Source organism: Pungitius pungitius, chromosome 1, assembly GCF_949316345.1.
Source record: "Pungitius pungitius chromosome 1, fPunPun2.1, whole genome shotgun sequence".
Taxonomy (NCBI): Eukaryota; Metazoa; Chordata; class Actinopteri; order Perciformes; family Gasterosteidae; genus Pungitius; species Pungitius pungitius.
The window spans coordinates 12,490,237-12,512,625 of record NC_084900.1 but is presented as its reverse complement, the minus strand read 5'-3'; the positions used below and the strand labels follow the sequence as shown (position 1 = coordinate 12,512,625).

Genomic DNA, 22,389 nt, shown 5'->3' with positions numbered 1-22,389 from the left:
TATTTGAGTCACTGTTGCCCTTCTATCAGCTCGAACCAGTCTGGCCATTCTCCTCTGACCTCTGGCATCAACAAGGCATTTCCGCCCACAGAACTGCCGCTCACTGGATGTTTTTTCTTTTTCGGACCATTCTCTGTAAACCCTAGAGATGGTTATGCGTGAAAATCCCAGTAGATTAGCAGTTTCTGAAATACTCAGACCAGCCCTTCTGGCACCAACAATCATGCCACGTTCAAAGTCACTCAAATCACCTTTCTTCCCCATACTGATGCTCGGTTTGAACTGCAGGAGATTGTCTTGACAATGTCTACATGCCTAAATGCACTGAGTTGCCGCCATGTGATTGGCTGCTTAGAAATTAAGTGTTAACGAGCAGTTGGACAGGTGTACCTAATAAAGTGGCCGGTGAGTGTACTTTGGGTGTGTATGCATTGCAATGAAAAACAAAGAAATTCTCCTTTTATGTTTATTAATCAGCTAACAGTGTAAAGAAGACTATTTGAGTTCATATATAATGAACGCGGCTGCATGCGTGCTGAGGTCACTTGGACAGAACTGCCAGCTTCTTGTGCCTGCGAGCTGCTCCAGACTTCTTCGTTTTTGGCTTCGACAAGGCCCGGGATACATGTTTGCCTCCACTCTTGGCATTGGACTGACGGCTGGAGAGACAAAACAGACCGACGTAGAAGAACACGTTTAGACGTGTAAATATTTAATGCTATTGACACACAGAACACTGAACTCACTTGATCCTGTGGGTGTCTTTGAGAAGGCACGCTTTGCGCTTGTGCTCCAGGCTGCCACAGTTGAAGCAGCCCTTATCCGCTGGACTGTCTCCACATGGGTGGTCGGGGAGGGCACAGTGACCGCAGTGCTGGCAGTGTCTCCAGGCTGGGAGGGACAACAACAAAAATGCACATTAATAGACAATGGAAATGAGTCTCACCACTCAAGCTAGTCTTCATTAGGTGTTGATATTTACGCACATGGTTTCACACATTTCTCACACGTAGAGCAGTGCTTCCATTCTCGGCCGTCCTGCAGACAGAGAAGCACATATTGTGACTTTTGGATTCATTAGGGACAAATGTATGCAGTTATGTTTTATACCTTGGATGGACAGATGTTGCATTTAGCACAGTGCTTGGTAATGACGAATCTCTGACACACAGAGCAGAACCTAAAAAGGAGAAAGAACAAAGACCTGAGACGTGTTCCTGATACGTCAGATTGGCCATTTTGTCCAGAAACCAGAAACCCATAAAGTTGTTGTAGTTGTCTGGTGTTAGAACAACCGTTACCAGCTGTTTAAACTAAAGAACACTTATTCTTGATTAGTCACTTCAGCAGATGGCTCTTCATGCTAAATTTCCGTTAGGTCACGTGACCATCAAATTCTAATTGGTTGATCTTTGACAAAAGCAGAAAGAAAAGCCTCTTGCCTACAAAGGACAAAAGATAATACATCAGATGTAATACAATACATTTTTAACTCGTGATTATAGACCCTGGTATGAACATAGTGATAGGCCTGCACAAACAATCAAATTGTCATCGCGATCACGATTTTGGCTGCCAAGATTAAATTAGCATGATCGTCAGCAAAGGTGACATTTAAAATGCGTGCTCTGCTACACATCATATCAAGCGCTTTCTCAACTAACAGTCAGCCAATCACCAGGGGGAAAACCAGGTGGGAGGAGTCATGCACGTTCGGTCTGCAGTGGACTCCGGATTAAGTAGAAGAGCGGAGAGACAACAGACTGTTTTATCGAGTATCTACAAATGCAGGGAAAGCTCAATAGCACGAGTATCAGGGTTTCTTGTGGTTGGGCGACTCAGGCGCATGAGATCGTGCACATTTCCAGCAGCGCCCGCCGTCTGTTATCCACTACATCCACCTTTAAGTGCGCGCACACACACACACACACTTAAATAAGTACAATTTAAGATAGTAAACTACCTCTCATTTCCACACATCTCATATTTGGCTAATGTGTATAATTTAAGATGTTTTTTAAACTGTGCAATATGTTTACAATCTTTGATCTTATCTGGTAAGTTGTTCCACAACTTCACCCCACAGACCGATATGCACCTGCTTTTGAGTGTTGAGTGTACCTACGATATCAGTTTCAGTCTCCCTCTTAAATTATAGTCTCCTAGTCTGACGCTAAACCATCTTTGAATGTTTCCTGAAATACTGTTTCTTTCTTTAAATACAATCTAACGTTTTAAAATCTTTTAAATACATAAACTTTAATATTTTTAATATCAGAAATACTGTGTTCATAGTACCCCACATTATTATCTATCCTTATTGCTTTTTTTTTTTTAATGGTGCATATTGCCTGTAAGGTGCCTTTGTAGGTATTACCCCACACTTCCACACAGTAACTCAAATAGGGGGGAAACAGTGTACAGTACAGTGTATGCAGTGATTGTATATTCAATATATGTCTGACTTTGACTAGTATCCCTACACATCGTGCCAATTTTGAGTGTACACGAGTGACCTGTGGCCTCCAGCTGAGCTTGTGGTCTATCATTACACCTAGAAAGGAGTATTCAAACACCCTTTCGATTTTTATATCATCGATCTTTAGTTCAATGTGTGTGTTTGCTTGTGTGTTACTTTTGCCACAGACCATAAATTTGGTTTTCTTACATTTACATTGAGTGATAATCTATTTATATCAAACCACAATTTCAACTTGGTTAACTCAGTCGAGACCGCCTCCAACAACTGTTTGAGGTTCCCTCCTTCACAGAATACATTTGTGTCATCTGCAAAAATAACATATTTCAGGATCATGGAAGCATTACTTATGTCATTTATGTAAATAATAAATAGTTTTGGACCCAGTATTGATCCTTGCGGCACACCACAGGTAATATTCCTTAAGGTGGACCTGTTATCCCCTATCTGTACAAACAGATCTTTCTTTGTGCCAATGATGTTGATCGGTCTGTCCTAAAACCATATTGACTATGAGTAATTCATGTTTATTTATGAAACTGTCCATCCTAGTAGCAAATATTTTTTCCAAAATTTTGGAAAATTGGGAGAGCAGGGAGACTGGTCTGTAGTTATTGTAAAGGTTTTTTTCACCATCAGAATTACCTTAGCAGTTTTCATTTTGGTTGGAAAGGAGCCTGTTTGAATTGAAACATTACATGTGCTAAGGGATCTGCTATATTAATAATAACTTATTTTACTATTGTCATATCAATACCATTTCATTCTCTGGATGTTTTATTTTTAAACTTATTAACTATAGCAATAATTTCATTTTTGTCTGTGTCCTTCAGAAAAATAGTATCTGGGTTCCTCTTGCCCAAATAATGTGCTACACACCCCCCTTGCGGAAGCTTTATCTGCTCTGCTAATTTAGGGCCCACATTTACAAAGAATTTATTGAAGCCTTCTACCATCTCCTTTTTGTCATTAAAAATCTTATTATCCTGAAATTCTTCTGGCAATCCAGAGCTGGTCCATTTATTTCTTATAATTGAATTTAAGATCTTCCTGGTTTCCTTTATATTATTTTTATCTAGTAGTTTACAATAATAATCTTTTACAATTTCGCATAATATCAGTTAATTTATTTTCATATCCTTTATATTTGATTTCTTTCTCCTTATTTCTATTCTTGATAAATTCTTTATATAAGACGTTCTTTTTACAAGCATTCAACAGACCCTTTGTAACGCAGGGTTTATCTGAGCGATTAGCTCGATTTCTGCTTTGCTGAATTGGACAGCATCTGTCATATAACATCAGAAAAGTTTGCAAATAAGCATAATCAACCTCCTCTGCCTCAAACCTTTCTCCGGTTTTGTGCACTTAATTCATTTCTGAACTTGTTTAGAGTGTCAAACGTTCTTAATCTCATTTCATTCCTTTCAGTCAACCTAAGTGCACCGCTGTAGATTGCAAACACCGGCAGATGGTCACTAATATCATTTAATAATAATCCACTTTCTATATTATCCATTAGGTTATTAGTAAAAATATGATCTATAAGTGTTGCAGAGTGAGATGTAATTCGACTAGGTTTAGTAATAATAGGATATAAGCTTCTGCTGTACATTGCATCAATGAATTTCTCTATCGGTGTTTGTTACGATTCAGAAAATCTATGCTTTGAAATTGCTTTCTTGCTGCTGTAAAAGTTCTTTGTAAAAAGCTTTTTGTTGTTCAAGGAGTTCTTGCACTTGTGCCATTGATACACTTTGATCACTGTCCTTTTTCCACTTTATTTGTGTTCCCTTTCCCACGAGACATTTTGTCTTAGCCGAACAAACTATGCTTCAGGAACAGTCCCAAACTTTTCCCGTTATAACACATTTTGCTGTTCAAATGTTTGAACAGCAAAGGTAAAATGTTTTTACCTAATTGCCTGATGGGATAATTGCTGTTTAAATGCATGCTAAACCTGAAAATAAAAAGGAAAGAAGTGAAAACTGCTCTACTGCCTTGGACTCAGTTATTTGGTTTCAGAAAATTGAGTGGAAACCAGTGTCTAAAATCTCCATGTAGATAAAAATTCAGTCCCATTTTCAAGTTGGGGAAAAGTTCATCATTAAGAAAACTGACAACTTGACACCAACTTGACCTGCATAGTATCCATCCATCTCCCAAAGACACACTGAAATAACAGATTTAATTTGGCCAATAAATATAGTGAAGGCTTCAGAAAGATTATAAATTCCCCAGGCGTAGACATGCAAGTACTCATTACTCAGAGCATCAGTGTGCTGGTACCTGTATCCCTCATCTTTGGGCAGGACGATGTCTCTGGGGGAGATATTGGTGAACACTCTGACAGGAGACTGCTTCCTTCCCGTCTTCCCGTGTTTATACAGAGGATGGTTGTCATAGTCGACCTGGAAAGCAACCAAATACTGACTTCATCTTTTGGTGTAGTTAGAAAATGGTGGATACAGAGGAAGCCAATTTAAGTCATCAAGAACATAAATGACATGCTTCTCATGAGGTTCTAGATGTTGAAGTTAAACTGCTGGGTGTGCCTGACATGCTGATACACAATGATCACCAGTTGTTCCATGGGAAAAATCTGCCAATCTCAAACTTGACCGTGCGGGTTGCACAATACCAGAAATGTCAAAGTATTCTTTTTGATAATGAGGGAATTAGATACCAGGGAAAAAAATTAACAAAAATATGCTTGGAGCAAGCTAGAGGAAGTTCAGGTCGTAACTCACCCTGCAGTAACCATTTCATGCCAATGTGAAAACATTTGGATTTATTCAAGTTCATAATAATGTTTGATTTATTTATGATAATTAGGACCCGAGCACTGACGTAATTGGAGCAGAGTACCCTTTATTCTTGAAATGATATTGTTTATTATTAAATCATACACATTTTGACCAATATAAATCCATTACTTTAAACAACTTTCATTAATAAACAATTTGTGAAATCTCTGTATAGAAGAAAATGTAGTATTAACAATGAATTCCAAAGTGCACACATCGTTTCCCCTAAGAAAGTTTAACGTTTACAATTATCCACTGCGTGATTTACACAAGTCACCCAAACTGACGAAAAACAGGTTGTTTGCATCCCTGTCAATTTCTATTTATCTAAGTCAGTGTTTCCCCTATCGTTATTTATGGTCCTGAAGTTTTTTCGCTGTGCACCGCCCCGATGAACGACTACCCCCCTTACCTCCAGTCAGCCGACCGAAACAATTTGAATTAAAAATATCTTCAACACGCCGTCGTTAACAGGCTGCTAAAAGACAACTTCTTAGCTCCTGATTTCAACACATATCAGAGAAAAGATTGTGCGTCACCACAACATTGTTCACAGGGAGTTTGACGAGTCCGGTCACGTTTTTGTTGCCGTTCGTATAGGTAAAAAGTGCGTTTGTGCATCAGTTATTCTTGAGTGAGAAAAGCCACCTCACAGGTAGGGTACTACTTGAAAGCAAAGCATTGGCAGTTTACCTGGTAGTCCAGCATGGTGCATGAGGGGAGACTCTGTAGGATGCGAGGCTCAAAGAAGTATGGGAAGATCCACATCATGGGAATGTCGATGTTACTGCAGTCTGCACACAACAACTCCTGGAGCTTCAAACATTTTACACTAGCAGTCATCAAAAACACAAGATGCAGCAGAATCTGCGAAATATTTGAATGTGTGCAGTGTAGAGCTGCAACTAACGATTATTTTAATAAATCGATTAATCTGTCGATTATTTGTTCGATTAATCGATGAATCGGATAAAAAAATAAAAAATGTAAAAACATTAATTTCCAACCCTTTATTGAAAAATAGAACTGACTGTGCACTTTCTAAATATGTTTTGCACTAACAGATTGCTCCTTGAACATCCCTAAGTAAGCAAATAAAATGGACTAACACAAAAAACATACACACATCGCATGATGTATACTTTACAGCCGCCAAATTAAATATATTAGGCACAAAATCATGAATCATTGCCGTGGTGCTCCCGTGCCAGGCCATGTCGCTTTTGCATATCTTACAATCAGAAATGTCAACCCTCCCGAATTTCAAAGCCCCTCCCGAAAATATCCCGGACCGACCTTTCTCCTGATTTCCACCCGGACATCAATATTGCTGCACCACCCGTCACTGGGCGCGCTGTTTCAGACCGAACAATAATAAAGGTTACACCTTGAAGTCGAGCGCGGCGATTAGAACGTAAAACTACTGGCGCTGCAAAGAAAACCGCAGCACCCCCCCCCCCCCCCGTTGCCCGCTAGAACCCGCACCCCCCATTTCAGTGTGAAATATTTAGGTCGCATTGGCTTCTCTTCCTCCGCATGTTTCAGAACAGTAGTACGGGTCTCTCCGATGTTCTGCTGCGCGAGCGCTCAACTTTTTTTTCCCCAGCTCTGCGCGGCGCGCGCAACTTTCTTTTAAAACTCAAATAGTCGCGCGACACAACGAATCGATAATGAAATTCGTTGCCAACGCTTTTAATAATCGATTTTAATCGATTTCATCGATTCGTTGTTGCAGCCCTAGTGCAGTGGTTACGAGTAGGGATCGGTAGTGCGGTTTTTTCCCCCCTATATCGTTGCTAAAAACGGTACCCGTGCCTAAATGGTCTCTGAACCAATACTTTTTCCTAGTTACAGTTAAGGTACCGAGAACCAGTTCCTATAGGACCTGTAACTACTGGACCGAAACGCAAGTCAGTGTTTCCCTGCCGCTATTAAAGCCTGGAAGTGTTGTTGCTGCACACGGCATCTTTCGCCCCAATGGACACGTGCGCATAGACAGATGAGCACACACTCACCAGCAGACACAGAACTTGCATCTCTAACGCCTACTAATGTTGCACGGCGTACCGGTACTAGAAAGGTACCGCGGTACCCTTACGTTGAAAACGTTACGGTTTTATATATTTTTTAGTACCGGTACTTCATTAAAAAAGCAGCAAACAGAGTGCACTGAGTGCATCAAGCAATGCAAAGCAAAACAGCAAATAAGCTACGGAATAGTCCATCAGAAATATACACATGCAAAATAACCTACAATTTCACTCATGTGGGCCTATGCGATCATGAGGTCAGAATGCACACAAACTTGTACAAAATACACACTAGATGCCATTTTCATTGTCGTTTTTCAAGGGGAGAAATTGCCCTTTAATTATGGTGTCCATCTTTAATGTACCCAACCCACATAGCTTTAGTGTTTTTTCCACCTCAAACACATCTGTAAAATGATGTAATTCATACTTATGGAAATAACTATGTAGTCATAGTCAAATACGGACAATAGGCCTATATAGCCATGTATCAATGCTATGATTTTACCATGTTGTTTTCATTAATATCTTGCTGTGGGCTAATGGTAATATGAATGACTTTGTTAAGTGTTCAAAAAGCTGGGCAGGAACAAGCTGGTAAAAAGGGAACCTTACAGATGTTTTATTTATTACTCACTTACTTATCATAGATAAATGTTCCAGTATCTTATTTGTGGTATCGTATCGAAAGTATCGAGTGTTGTAATATTTTGGCAGGTACCGTATCAAAGTCATAATTTTGGTATTTTGGTAATGTTCTGTATTTTTCATCATTAAGCTGAATTAAGCTGCAGACAGTGACTTAATTTCCTCAAGTGAATGACAGGAGATTGTTTAATATGCTCTTGTGCCTAATGCAGATCTTCTGTGTTGCACTGTGTTCGGTGTTAAAAAGCGCTATCGGGTCAGGCACCGTTTAGGCGCGGGTATTGTTTTAAAAGTACTGGTTCAGCAACTGGTATTGGAAAAAACACAAGCGATCCCTAGTTGAGAGGTGAAAGCCGGACACCTTTATATTCATATGGATAGCTTAATGTAATGAACCCACAGAAACTCTCCATAAAGCTTTTCAGCCTCTTTCAGTTTATTTTTGGAGTTTTGCTTTTAGTTCACTCAACTCAGAAGAAGATAATGCCATTGTCCTTTAACAGCACACAGTTCGAGACCATTTAAGTAACACAGTGGTGATTCTAGAAGCTAAAAACACTCATACCAGTCTTAGGAGTTGATGGTTACCAAACTAGGGAAGAGGGAATAGACCGGAGTACAAATTCTAATGTTGCTAATGTCTGTCCCGTACTGCTTTTATAACCATTACCATATAGAAAAATATAAAAAAGCATATTTTTACAATGATGACATATCACACACTGCTTGCCAGAGAAAAAATTAACTGCATTAAATAATAGAGACTCCAAAAAGTATTGTTTTTCAACTGCTGTATTTGGTGTAGTACCCACACTTCAATGTCCTCCATGTTTCACTGATTCATGTTGCCTTACTTGAAAATACTTTGCTCTTGTAGAGCCACAACGGATGAATACCAGAAAGAGTAAAATATGAACTCACCAGAACTTTGGAGCTTCCTCCATTCCTGGGAGATCAGAGAGAAGCTGTTTGCCAAAGGGGTCACCAGGCCACCGAACGGAGGGTCGGCCACCATCACCACTTTGTGGCCCTTGCTCTCTGTGAGGAAGGCCTGCAGCACTGCAGCGGATACCTGCCAACACAAAAGGCTGTATGACACTGAAATAAAAAGCAAACCTATGCAACATAGATGTTCAACCTTACCTCTCCATCAAAGAAATGATGGTTGAACATGTTGTAGTGACAGAATTCATTCTTGCTGTAGAACTGACTGTATCTGAAACAGTAGGAAAAATGTTTGTCTTATTCAGCAGTAAAAAATGCAACATTCAGGAAGAAAACAGCACATTTGACCTTATCTCCTGTACGTAAAGCAAAAACTGTGGATCCGGAATTGTGAATCCAGTTAACAGGCATTTTGTCTAAAAGACTAATATGACTGTTTCTGAATATGCATTATAAATCTAGCTGATACACCATGCAGAGATCCAAAAGTTGATTATCTGGTAGGGTAGCAAAACTGCGGGAATATTCTCTTTGGAAACTTTCCATGGGAATTACTGGAGATGTCGGGGTAATAGAATTGTATTTTTATGACAAAACATGCGAAAGGATCGACCGACGTATATTTGTACAAATAAACTTGGTATTAAAATGAACATGTTTCAGTTTACCACGTTATCAATTTGCTAGGTAATGACAAAGACGTGCAAAAGAGCGCTTGCAAAAAAGAAATGCAACCCCCAATGCAACCCTATGGTAACCAGAGAACACTCCCATTGCAACAAATGTGGTATTACGTTGTATATGCTGAATGCTTAACATACAGGAAGCTGTTGGGTTGACTTTGTTTTTCAGTAGTTGTGCTTTGATTCATCTGCAGATAAAGATATCCTGCACAGGGTTATAAAAGAAAGCTGGGCATGGACTCAAAACACTGCTATACCTAAAGCACAGAGAGACAGGAAATGGAAAATATGAAAATATTCTGGTAGAAGTTTAATAAACGGGGCTTTAATTCAGTCCACAGAAGAGCCTTCATCTGGTGGTAAGGGTCAGTCGGCACAAAATGCGCGGCATACTGCACCCTCTGCAGGCTGCGACCAAGTACTGCAAGACAGACTGAGCTTCACCCCGCTGGACTCCAGCAGCGACGGCATTCAGCCTTTCCCAAATTCTCCAAAACTACAAAAGAAGATAGCCAATGCTGGACACCCCTCCCAGGTAAACTTGTACCCACAACATAAACGTCGCCAACAGCTTAGTCTTAAATCTGCGCAGAACAGAGTTTAATATGTAAAAAGGACTGATCTTGTTGCATTTTGATGTACATTTCAGTACGTCATGTCTATCTATATCCTCCTCTGTCTCTCCTTTAATAGCCAAATCACACAACCGCCACCTCCCTAATATCCAGGGGTCTGTTTCAAGTAGGAGGTTAAACAAACTGAGTCAAACCCTAAACTCTGAGTTGATTTACTTAAAGATGGGAAACTTTTGAGTTTCAGAACAGCTGTTTAGAGTTGGTTCCATCAACTCCGAGTAGGTTGACTCAGAGTTGAGCACGTGCACCACCACAGTATAAAGGCAGCATGAATGGAGCCATGATACAACGATTTACCATGGCAACGACCACAAACAATCGGCCGGCATACGTCACCCCTATTGCTATGACAGTCACTCACACGGTACAATTAAACATTGTTGTCCTCTACCATTCGCCAGGCTCCTTGGGTCACTTCCTCGAAGAACTGGACATCCTCCTGTCCAACTCCCCTGAAAAAGGCCCTCAACTCATCCTCCGAGACTTCAACATCCCGACAGAGAAGTCATCTGACCACTTACTCCTACTTTCTTCCTTTGCACCATCACTCAACACCTCTCCTCCGACTCACAAAGCTGGCAATCACCTTGACTACTTCTTCACTAGAAACTGCTCTACAACTAACCTCGCTGAACACCAACGAAGAAGCGTCCACCGGAAGTGTTGGCATAACAGCGCGATGGAACATGGACAGCGTGCGTCGGCGGTCCAAAGTGTGGTTACACTTTTCGAAACAAACCGAAAACTCTGCAAAATGCAACATTTGCAGCAAAATTGTTTCATGCATAAGAGGGTGCACGTCAAATATGATTAAGCACCTCCGAGGTCATGGAGTGGAAGTAAATGTGTGCCCCGTGTTTGACGCGCTGCCTCTTCCTCTGGCTCCAAGGGTTTCAAAAATAAAGCTCTCTTGAGGAGAGTGTACCCCTGTTAAAATATATTCATAATTTATAATGTTTATACAATATTCAAGTCCATAGTTTGATATTAATATTGTAGTTGCTGTTAGAAATTCATAGTAAAGTTAATAAAAAGTTCATAGAATTAACATTGATGGAGAAGGTCAGACTATTTCCTTCAGAAAGACCCTTGGTTAGCTAGCTCATTTAAAATATCTTAAACTTTTTTGACTCTGCTTTCTAAAAGAATCGGAATCGAGAATCGCTGGGAACCGGAATCGAAACAAGGAATCGGAATCGTTCAAATTCAAACGATACCCAACCCTAGTTAAAACCCACTTGTCACTCAAGTATTATCCTGCTGTGTTTCACAGAGGAAGTCTGACAATCTGAGGTAAGACACTGCACCATGAGACTAAATTCCGTACAGCTCCGCTGCAGACCTCTTTGACTTGTAATTTATGGGTTATGTCTTGCAGTTGTAGGAAGCCATATGCCTTTGAGAAGGAAATCCAACTGAATGAAGAGCGTTTTAAAAGGCTTCTAAAAACATTATCCTCCATCTCCAAACAGCTGAAAGCTCAGCTGCAGAAGAAGGCTCTCCTGTTAGGTACCAACGCCATCAATTTACCACAAGCTAACTCAATGAAGGCTGAAGGGTGTTATAGCGAATAATGTCTGGATTAGTAGAGTCAGGTTATACAATAAATTCATCAGTAAACTGCCTAGCAGCTAATGGATCTATTAAATACTACTATGAAACTCTCGATGAGCAACATTTTTTACCAGATATGCTGATGACCGATGATCAATGTATCAGAATTCTGTTTTTTTCAGATTGGTCCCCCATGGGAATTGAAAGGCAGACTTGCAATAGCCAGATCTTGGTGACCTCCGAGGGGCGGGGCATGTTCTTTTCCAGCTCTCCCAGTTCAGTTGGGAAGCATCCCCTCAAGTTTAACAAGGTGTGCTGTGCTCTGGGCTCGTCTCCTGTCACAACTACTCAGCGTTACTGGGAGGTGGACGTGCGCTGCTGCTCCGCCTGGGCTGTGGGCGTCGCCTACAGTAGCAAAGGAGGGGCCGGGACATGGGCACTAAGCTGGGCCTAAACAGAAACTCGTGCATGGAGCTTCGCAATGGTCGTCTGACAGCCTGGCACAACGACAGGCACGTAGCGTGCAGGGGTATTGACCTGGATTTGGCTCCATAGAGGGGCGCCGGGCAGATGCCACTACGAAAGATGGGAGTGTGGGCAAGTTACGACAAGGGCCAGCTGCTGTTCTACAATGCAGACACCATGGCTGTCCTGCAGAGATTCTCGGCAGGTGTGACACCGGTGTTTGGCCGGGCTCATCACCAGTTCACAGAGCCTGTTTCCCAGCATGCGCTGCTTTAGACCACTGGAGAACCAGGTGTGGCCGAATCACATGGAGCTCATGCACATCCACACTCCATGATACTGTATTCCGCCATAGAAATATAGCATCACATCAGCAGGTGTACAGTCCAAAATAATAGAAAAACAAGTGGAAACCAACCTGAAGTCAATGTCCAGCAGCAGACTCGTCATTTGCTCACGTTTCTGCTCAAGGTTTCGCAACTTGATCAGCTCCTGAAGCCTGGCCCAAATAGCAATCACAATGGAGTAAAAGTTAAATAACAATCAATTTCTAATCTTATGTATTTTTGTAATTTATGGCACTTTTTAAAACTTTTATTGCATGTCTTTTCATTTGGTCTATACACATCGTCTCTGCACAGTTGCAGACACTAATGCTAGTATTATACTATTTGTGGAATAAGATGCCAGCCGTGCATATCATGGTTTTAGAAACTAACTTGTTATGGGCCAGGGGTTCTGCTATTACAAATGTCGGACCTGAACATCACTTCTCGCAGTAGCGTGGAATTGTTTCCAAATTAGTCCTGGATGTTAAAAGCCATAATAACTAATACAGTACCTGAAAGGCTATGACTAGTGTGATAAACCACAATGCCAATAGTGACATTTCTTACCCAATCTTTCGAAATCATATTATACAATTGTCAAAGATAACCATCTGGGACTGATTTTCCGTTTTTACATGTAATGTTTGATAGTATCATGCATGTCAATGCTGCAGTGAGGCTTTCCTCTTTGGGAGGTGGACCAGGTTACATCTCTTAGCCACTTGCTTATTGCATTTTTCAACATGATTCATTGGGTCTGCTTTAAATAAAAGTTCTGGTATCTGCAAATGTAAAGCACTTACCTTGGTGTGCCCACGCACAGCACCTTCCTGAAACCCAGACCAGCTAGGGTGTCCAGCAGAAAGTTGGCGCTGCGGTCGGTGAACAGGTACTGCGCATTACTTTTCTTGTTGTCCAGCGGACGCAACAGAACACTGGGCCTGCTCAGCTGAGCCGCGGAGACGGCTGTGGTTCTGTGAGAGGAGTGGACCTCTCGCTCTCCTGGCAGGAGCAACGTCTGACAATCCTGACAGAATTTCTTCTCATCCGGTGGGAGGGCAGCAAACTTCCTAAACCTGACGGCCAATGGGAGAACATTTTCCTAGTTTATGTACGACTGACTTTGGTTATATAAAACATTACATTTAAACCGTGTCATAAGTCATCCTACAGTCAATTCAAGCTATTTATATGAATATATACACAAAAACAGGCTTATCCGTTAATGAAGACTGTGGCTGGCTTCTTACCTGCTGCAGTCCTCCTGCGTGGTGAACGTAGCTCTCTTTGACTGGTTCTCTGCTTCTCTGGCCAAACGCCGGGCCTCGGACACCTTCAAAGCAAACCAAGCTAAATTAGGGGGTCACGTTTCACAGGTTGTTATGAATTCCAAGGAGCATACCTTGTCATCTTCCCACTGGAAGAAGTTGCATTCTTTTCTGTCTCTGCAGGCGGAGCAGGCATAAAACCGTCTGCCTTGCTCACCTCCTTTGCGAACTTTCTCGAAAAGCAAAGTTGGACCTAGTGACACACACGTGACATTTTTTTCGGTTAACCGGTTCTTTGAATGTGAGCCAAAGTGTGTCGATGGCGGATCTACGTTTGGAACCCTGTAGACCAAAAAGCACAGTTCGGATCTCGTCTCGTGGCCGCGTACCGCTGCTGTTGACGCATGAGGCAGACTCACCGTGGGGACAACATGGCGCTGCTTTGCCGCCCTCTGCGACAATCACTTCTAACCCACAGATGTCAGCTTCGTTAATATCCATGTCGTAACAAGCTTAGTTCTACTGGAGACTTTACTTTTTTAACACACGCGCTCAGACTGACGAATGGAAGTCATGCCGTCTGTACAAGTCGCGCACATTTGACGTCATGAACAAATTCTTATCTTTTTCTTTTTTGAGGTTTTTAGCAGGTGACGTCCAACGCCACATTACCGCCACCTACTGTACTGGAGTGTGGGCTATAGTTCCCTATCCCTTCACAAAAAAGGAGACGCCCTAAATACGTTTAGTCAACCCTCTTTTGGGTATGTTATACCTTTTCTGTGTGGAAGTAAATCTGTGTCATCGGATTTTGAAAGAAAAAGGTGATTGAATTTCTAGCAAAATATCACTACATATGAACTCTGCACCCCTCTAGAACACAGAGGAGGCCCCCGCCCCCATGTTCCACCCTGTTGTTGTGTATGTGGGAAGGATGCGAATAAAAGGCTGTTGTAAAGGGAAGTTCGTCGAAAGTCGACACTGCATACGCTGTGTGGCTGGGCTTCCCCTTTGCAAAGCGAAATACACGTTACTCTTCTGTGGTTTGTTCTCACCTATACCTATCATATATACATTGTTTTTTGGGGTCAAAAGGTATATACTAAGTCCTTTATTCAGGTCAGATTTTTACAACAATAAATTATAGTCATTCTTTTGTAATACTTAAAAGTATACTTCAATTGTGGATAATTCAATTACATTAAATATGATATTTGTGTCAGTAACAACAAAGCATGTAGCTATTGAATCATGTCTTAATAATGAATGAAGTCTTTAATGAATTATGTCCTATATTGATTCCAATAAAAAAGAACAACACCAATTTTACCATCCTACATTTAACAAATGCCATCTTATTTTATGTTATGTCTCAAACTAAAAATCTCTAATTAACCCTCCTGTTACCTTGAAAACACCCAGAAAATGATTGAAATGATATTCTTTCCCCAGTTTGTGTATTTGGAACTTTGTGCTAGTTTGCTGACTACATAAATAGCGCAATCAATTAAAAAAAAGAGACACCCACCCCCTTAAACATCCGGGAAATACCCGCGGCTATAGAGAAATATGCAGATCAGAATAAAATTGACATACCATTTAAAAGAGATCATTTTTATAATATATTATCATAATATATGCTGATGTTATGTCATGTCATGGCTGACAGCGTATCTGTCGGAACCTGGAAGCATTCTGATGACATTAGAAGCACTAAGTCCACCTGTTGTTCATGTGGGGAGACGGACCATAATGACTTTGCATTTTTGGAGGGTAGAGTGTTTACTGGTGCTTGAGAGACAACAAGAGGGTCAACAATGAGGGTCTTATTCTCATCAGAGGAGGATGCCTCATAATCAGGGTCCTCCTCAACATCATCTTTTGTCTCAGACGCATTCTCCTGTGTCACTTTCATAGTCCAAGAGCTGTGACAAAACCTCATTGACAGAAAATCTTTCCTCAGAAGTAATTTTCAGTGAAGAGAGAGAGAACAGAATAATAAAGCACCCAGTGCACCAAGATGGACGCTTTAGAAGGCTGCTGGTCAGGTGGTCAGTCTCACATTAGCCCCTAACAGTAACAGCTCCTCCCACCAAACCCAAATTGGTTCAAATGTGTTACTTTGTAGATTATTTGATGATACACTGCAGGCGCAAGTGCTTGGGTTTGCAGGTGCAGATTTTGTGTCTATCCCCGAAGAACCCTGATGCGTACAACATGTGTACAGGACATTGAAAAGATATCATCATGCTCATTTAATGTTTAACCAGTTGTCCCCGTTAAATTAGGAAAAGTCATAAAATTTGAAGCAAAAGAAATTATGTTAGGTATCTATTTAGAGACGTTAAACATCGAATGGGGTGAAATTGACCCCGAAAGTAATAGGATGGTTAAAAGAAAAGATCCAATAGATAGGCATGCAGCTTAAAGCAAACGAAATAAGAGTGTTATTTCTGTTTGTTTATTAATTTTTTATTGAAGATCCCCAAAATCCATCTTTTCCTCTTAGCACTCCTCTTCCTCTAGTTCCTCCTTATCAGTCTCTGGCCCGGTAACAAACGCAGTGACTCATTACTCATTACTCAATCAAATGGATATTTTAAAAATGAAAAAAGCCGTTCTGTTTCTGTCGCTCCCCTTCACATCGCAATTTGTTTACGCAGAAAAGACTTGAAGTCCAAAAGCAGCTGACTGCGTTGCTCCTAAAATGGGCGTTTTCTTTCCCGGGACTACAATTCCCACGTGTTTCGCGCCACGAGCGCAGTGGCGCTGTCACCACTCTGGATGCTGAAAAGCAAAGCATACGACCGGATGACTTTGATTAATTTCTTTCAATGTAAGCGCATACATCGAGCAACACAGTAAGGGAATGAAACAATCGGCATCTTGGGTGTAACCTGGTGAGTACAATTAAATCAAAGCTAATAAGGCTATACTTGCGTCATTGAGGGCGTCTTAATTATTTTTCGATTACTCAAACAAAATAGTGCTCCAAATTCAGTGTACTGCAGCATACGATATCTGTGTATGTGGACCTCACGTTGAGGAATGTTTTTATTTTGACATACTACACCGGAAACCTTTTTTTTTTTTTTTAATTCTCTTCTGTAGCTTGACTCTGGCTGCGTTTCTCCGCCGTGCGCCCACACCCAACCTGCGCCGTCTGCTGTAGCGAGGCAGCGCAGCCCCTGCAGTGTGGGTGCTCGACATTGTCTTCTTCTCAGTGCGGCTGCGTTGGGACATCTCTGCGGCCTCTGCAGCTAGGGACTACCGGGCTATCTGGATCACTCCCCCCCCTGAGAAATCTTCTTCCGTTCACCCTGCTGGGGCTTGCGCTCTGCGGTGGCTGGCATCATCCATGTAGGGTGTACTGTCATTTTCTGTGCATCATCTGGCTGGTCGTCCGACTGGCACCATGAGTAGCGCTGGTAAGATATTTTTTTTTAGTGTAGAATGAAAATAAATCGTGCCCACTGGGTCAGTTGTTGTTAATGGCCCATGGGACTCTACTTGAAACAATACTATTCCTGATGTAGATGGGCCAAATATTCTACTGAGTCTGTGTTGCTCTGTGATCATTTACACTACTTGTCAACTGCTTCGGCAACACAATAGTACTCCACTGTGTATTTGATGCATTTATAATACATTGCAATTGATAGACAGCTTACTATATGCCTATTTCGTGTTATCCTGTCTCCCAATGAAGACATCAGCATCAGGGTGCACCCTGCGATTGCTACAGCTATTGAGGTTTTCTGATTTTAGAATAGTTTTAAATCCATCCCGTTGAAAATGAATGTCATATGGGCTAATTATAAAAGGATGTAGAGATGCGCCCCCCTACACAAACAAACAAACACACACACACACACACACACACACACACACACACACACACACACACACACACACACACACACACAGTAGTTGGTTATGGGGCTCTTGACTTCTGGTGGGCTGCTCCTGTCACACCTGGCTTTGTCCCTTAGGAGGATCAGACACATTTACCACAAGCCTTATTTGAAAGCTGTGAATTGTCAATTCTTGCAGCAAAACAGCACTGTTAGTTCTGCATTCAAAGGACATGTAGGTAAAGGTAGGGTCAGCAATCTTCAAAAATAATATTTTGTTGTTTTAGTTGAAATTCTTGTTACATCCTGCCAGCTATCAATGAAACAAAGTCTCTGACAAAGACACTTTAAAATGTGTTTATCTGTTGCAGAGGACTATATTATACTCATAATTTAATTTCAGATTATGATATAGTCTCATGATTTAATTCCACCTGAATTCAATGATTTGAAGAGCAGGCACCTGCTGGTATATTTACCTGCACCTCTGCTTGAACAATTTCTGACTGTGACCACAGACTGAAGACTCTCGAGTCTTCCACAAGACTAGCACGATAGACATTTATTTGTCATGACAGTTGGGGGAGTATCTTTGGATATGAATGGGACAGGATTGTATAGGACAGGGGTGCCCAGTAAGTTGATCTCGAAGACAGTACCAGTCGATCGCGTGGCATCGTTAAAGAAAAATGACGTCACGTCACCCATGCGCGGCCTACCGCAGGAGATGACCCGAAACTAATGCTAATGCTATTTAGCGATCCTAATGGACGCATTTTATTTCATTCCAAAGCAACCCAGGCTGACTCCAGTAAGGTAATGACCAAGAATGAGCGGGATGCTTGTGAAGGTTTCCTCCTTCTGACAGATAAGAGGCTCGATGTTTTCTTCATATCGACGCGTTTTTGCGCCTACGGCAGCGCTGTTGTTGGTCACCGCTACCCTCCGTAGATCGCCATGACTTGGTTAGTTGGAAAGTAGCTTGCATATGAATAAAAGAACAAAAACATTAATGTATTAATATAAGATGATGCCTAAACAGAATCTATTTCTACAATAATTTATTTCTACATTTCTGTATTTCTTCATTTATTTATGTGTACGTATATAAATGAGGTTAAGCGGTCCAAACCTCAATCTGGAGCAGGATTGGTCAAGTAGAGGAGCGAGACAGAAGCAATAAATCTCTTCTGTAGTCTAAAGCCTAGTTCATGCTTCTGCGTTTTCAGAGAAACGCAAGGACACGCAGCCGCAAGAGCCCCCTGCGCACTCCTTGCGCGCCTTTTCACCCCCTCTTGCGTGCTTGCGAAGGTGTCGACCAATTTTTCTAGGCTTGCATCAAAAGCTTTGCAAGCTCATGCAGATCGCAAGGCTGTGATTGGTCTGCTAACTACATCCTTTCCGCAGTCTCACATTTCCGGCCCCATAGCATAATTCCGCCATTATTAAAAAATATATTTTTTACGCATTTATTTATTCCTGTATTCATTTATTTATTGTTCATTTTTTGTCCTCTATACTCACTAGCCTGAAAAGGGCACCCCTGGTTTAGGACTGCTCAAATTTCGTTTTGAATTAAGAACGTTTTGGGGTTAGCAATTTGTTGACAACACTTGAGCTGGGTCATTTTTTTATATTCCAAATATATTCCTCTTAATATGACCTATCTGAGCTTTTATGCTGCAGCCGACATGACTTGTACAAGTTTTTAATAGCAAAGATATTTTTTTCCGCTTTTAGTGTAGTAATAAGGTCCTAAAGAATAGTTTTAGATTAGACAAGTACAGAGCAACGAAATGCAGTTTAGCATCCAACCAGAATTGCAATAGTAGTAGGTACAAATATACAGATAATAATAAGTATCTTATAGGTATAAGTTAGCGAACTGTAGTATAAATACGTGATATGCAGATTGTTTGGGGTAATATGTACATATTATACAGGTTCATTTGTGCCTTTAAATGTAGGTATAGGACTATAAGCAGGAACTATAAACATAATTTACCATAAGCAAATGGGCATATGATAAGTTAGGTAATACAGATTGAGTGAACGTTAGATAGTGCATCATAATTAACAATAGCTGCCTAACGATACTAGACTAGTGAAATGTCCAGTGCATAGTTTTTAGTGCAAACAGATTCCAAAGTGTTTGAGTGCAGGAAGGTCCAGTAGTGATGGTGTACAGTCTTTGGTGAGTGGGGGGAGATGACGAGCTGAGGGGTTTGTGGGTGGTGTTCGGGGAGTGGGGGCGGAGGTTTGCATGTGGAAGAGTTCAATAAGGACACAGCTCTGGGGAAGAAAATGTTCCTCAGTCTGCTGGTCCTTGTGCGGAAGCACCTGAAGCGCCTGCCTGAGGGCAGGAGGGAGAACAGTCTGTGTGCAGGGTGGGAGGCGTCCTTGAAAATGCTGCGAGCTCGACGCAGAGCGCGTTTCCTCTGGACTTCCTCAATGGCTGGAAGTGGAGTTCTTGTGATGCTTTGGTCAGTTTGAACCACCCGCTGCAATCCCCCGCGCTCCGCAACAGAGCAGCTCCCGTACCAGACTGTGACGCAGTTGGTTAGGATGCTCTCGATCACGCAGCGGTAAAAGTTCACCAGTATGGCTGAAGACAGATGGTTTTTCTTCAGTGTCCTTAGGGAGAAGAGGCGTTGGTGAGCTTTTTTCACAAGGCTAGAGGTGTTGGTGGTCCAGGACGGGTCTTCCGAGATGTGGGTCCCCAGGAATAGTGTCTCAAACAAAACCCTAGATATGGGTTTAGCTACATGGTTTGAATGTGTGAGTGATAATTAAGTGTGTCCCATGTTTCAAGTTAAAAACGTAATAATGAGCTCACCTCTTTCTAAGGACTTCCCGGACTCTTTCATAAATCTGAAACTAGACATTTAGGTTCATAGCAAGTGTAAAATATGATACTTCTAAACCAGTTACATAAGAAATATACAGTAAACCTTATCAAGTACTTTCTATGCCCTAACTTAACCAAGTACCTGTATTGTGAGAAGTCAAATTCACATTATACAACTGCTAAAGTCGTCAGATATCGTTAATCATTCCATGACACAACTTGCTGTCTTATAATCTGGAGTCTTGAAGTCGTCAGACCCTATAATATATTTCATCACGAGGAATCACCGACAAGTGTGTCTGATCTCTGATCTACACTTAGTCACAGAAATTCCAAACGCGTGGCCACAAGCAAAGTGGTGTTTGTTGATCTTGTCATTGACACACATGTTCACAAATGTTTCCACATGTTTTTACTATTTCCCCTATGTATTTTTCCAAACATCCAATACTGAAGGGGCAACAATTACTTTTGTTTGTGCAGCAACAAAGTTCCTTTTGTTACAGACGATCCCTCCAGCTGCATTACGCACTCTCATTGGAGACAGTCTCTCCCTCAAGTCCGGATATTAAGCTCGCTAAATCTGGAATTCAATGTTTTGGAATGATGGTTCACACACTTACACAAAAAAAGAGAGTAGGCATGTAATAAGTGGAAAGGTGATGCACTGTTGTTGACTGTAGATGCACAAAATAATATAAATACAGTTGACTCGCTATCATTTAGTTTGGAAGACTTGTGGGTATCAGCCTGTATGGTAGAGGTACAGCCATTTAAATAGTGGTGGTTCATATTTCTTTTTTCTTCAAAGCACAGTAGAAAAACTCATATTGATGAAATTGAGAGTTCAAGTTAAACAGTAAAAAGCTTGATTTCCTCATCCCTCAGTGAAATTATTTTACATGTCGAAAAGATAAAAGATAGAAATTGCATTGGTTTTCTCATACTCTTCTGGAGCAGACCTCTTGATCCTTAAAAACAAATGGAATTACCATGTGTTATGTTCAAAAACCTCGAGGATGGGACAAGTAACTTCAGGATTTGTTGAGTTATTATAAAAAAAAGAAGTTGTAGTACAGAGGTTTCTTGCGCTTTCACAACACACAGTGCACTACTGTGTATGCTTACCATCAAGAACCCTGAACAAAGGAATCCATCAAGTTATAAACGTTTTCCATCATACAAGGCGTAGTCCCCTCTTATGGGTTAAAACACGCTGGTGTCTGATTTATTATGAGTTTATTGGTAAAAGATTGTTGCAAAGGCGTATTCCACACCAATGGCACTACAAGTCATCGCTGTCTACCTGCTACAAAAACAGAGCTCCCTCACCTTGGAGCTTGTCTCCACACTCCGGCGAGCTACTCCTTGTGAGTCGTTGCTTCAGTGTCTTTCGACTGGACACCTTCAAGTGGCTTAAAAACATAAAATGCTAAAAACCTCCAGTCCCTTCGTGGCCTCCATTTGGATTTACTTGGGGTGCCCTCTTCCTGAAACTCCCTACATTTCATGTAAGCTACAGTGCTAATCGTTTAGGCTAAATATGGTTTACTTATATATTAATTATATACAATGTCATAAGGCAGTTAGTCGTTGTTTTGTAATTACTGGCTGACCTCGCTAGTGCTAAGCGCCTGACTGTGCCTGCACACACGCATGCACACACGCTCCCACAGTAGTAATTAAGCCTGAAATGTGGTGTGGGCTTGTGACATTTTACTGCAGGCTGCCGTTTTAAAGCAGTGTTTATTGTGTGACTCCAACAAATGAAAAGTTTGGTCATTTTTTGATGAACTGATATTTCTACACATGACCTAATCCTGTAGTCATTTATTTAGATGTTT

The 22,389-nt window shown here is 41.3% G+C and overlaps 2 protein-coding genes across 2 annotated transcripts in view; one reads left to right on the top strand and one right to left on the bottom strand.

Annotated features, from left to right (window-relative positions):
• Positions 1-161: 161 nt before the first annotated feature.
• zcchc4 (zinc finger, CCHC domain containing 4) lies at positions 162-14,469 on the bottom strand. The gene is made up of 13 exons (XM_037480359.2): positions 14,263-14,469; positions 13,978-14,096; positions 13,826-13,908; positions 13,379-13,651; positions 12,665-12,745; positions 9,108-9,180; positions 8,886-9,036; positions 5,980-6,080; positions 4,769-4,890; positions 1,111-1,180; positions 987-1,038; positions 747-891; positions 162-659 (listed from the first exon to the last, which is right to left on the bottom strand). The coding sequence occupies exons 1-13, from the start codon at positions 14,342-14,344 to the stop codon at positions 542-544; spliced, it is 1,470 nt and encodes a 489-aa protein (XP_037336256.2). The 5' UTR covers positions 14,345-14,469; the 3' UTR covers positions 162-541.
• A 2,142-nt stretch (positions 14,470-16,611) lies between these two features.
• ablim2 (actin binding LIM protein family, member 2) overlaps positions 16,612-22,389 on the top strand; it is a 45,942-nt gene continuing 40,164 nt past the window's right edge. Inside the window, exons 1-2 of the mRNA XM_062561986.1 lie at positions 16,612-16,743; positions 16,955-17,271. Of these exons, the coding sequence (XP_062417970.1) occupies positions 17,259-17,271 (13 nt within the window). The 5' untranslated portion in view covers positions 16,612-16,743; positions 16,955-17,258. The remainder of the gene's footprint in view (positions 16,744-16,954; positions 17,272-22,389) is intronic.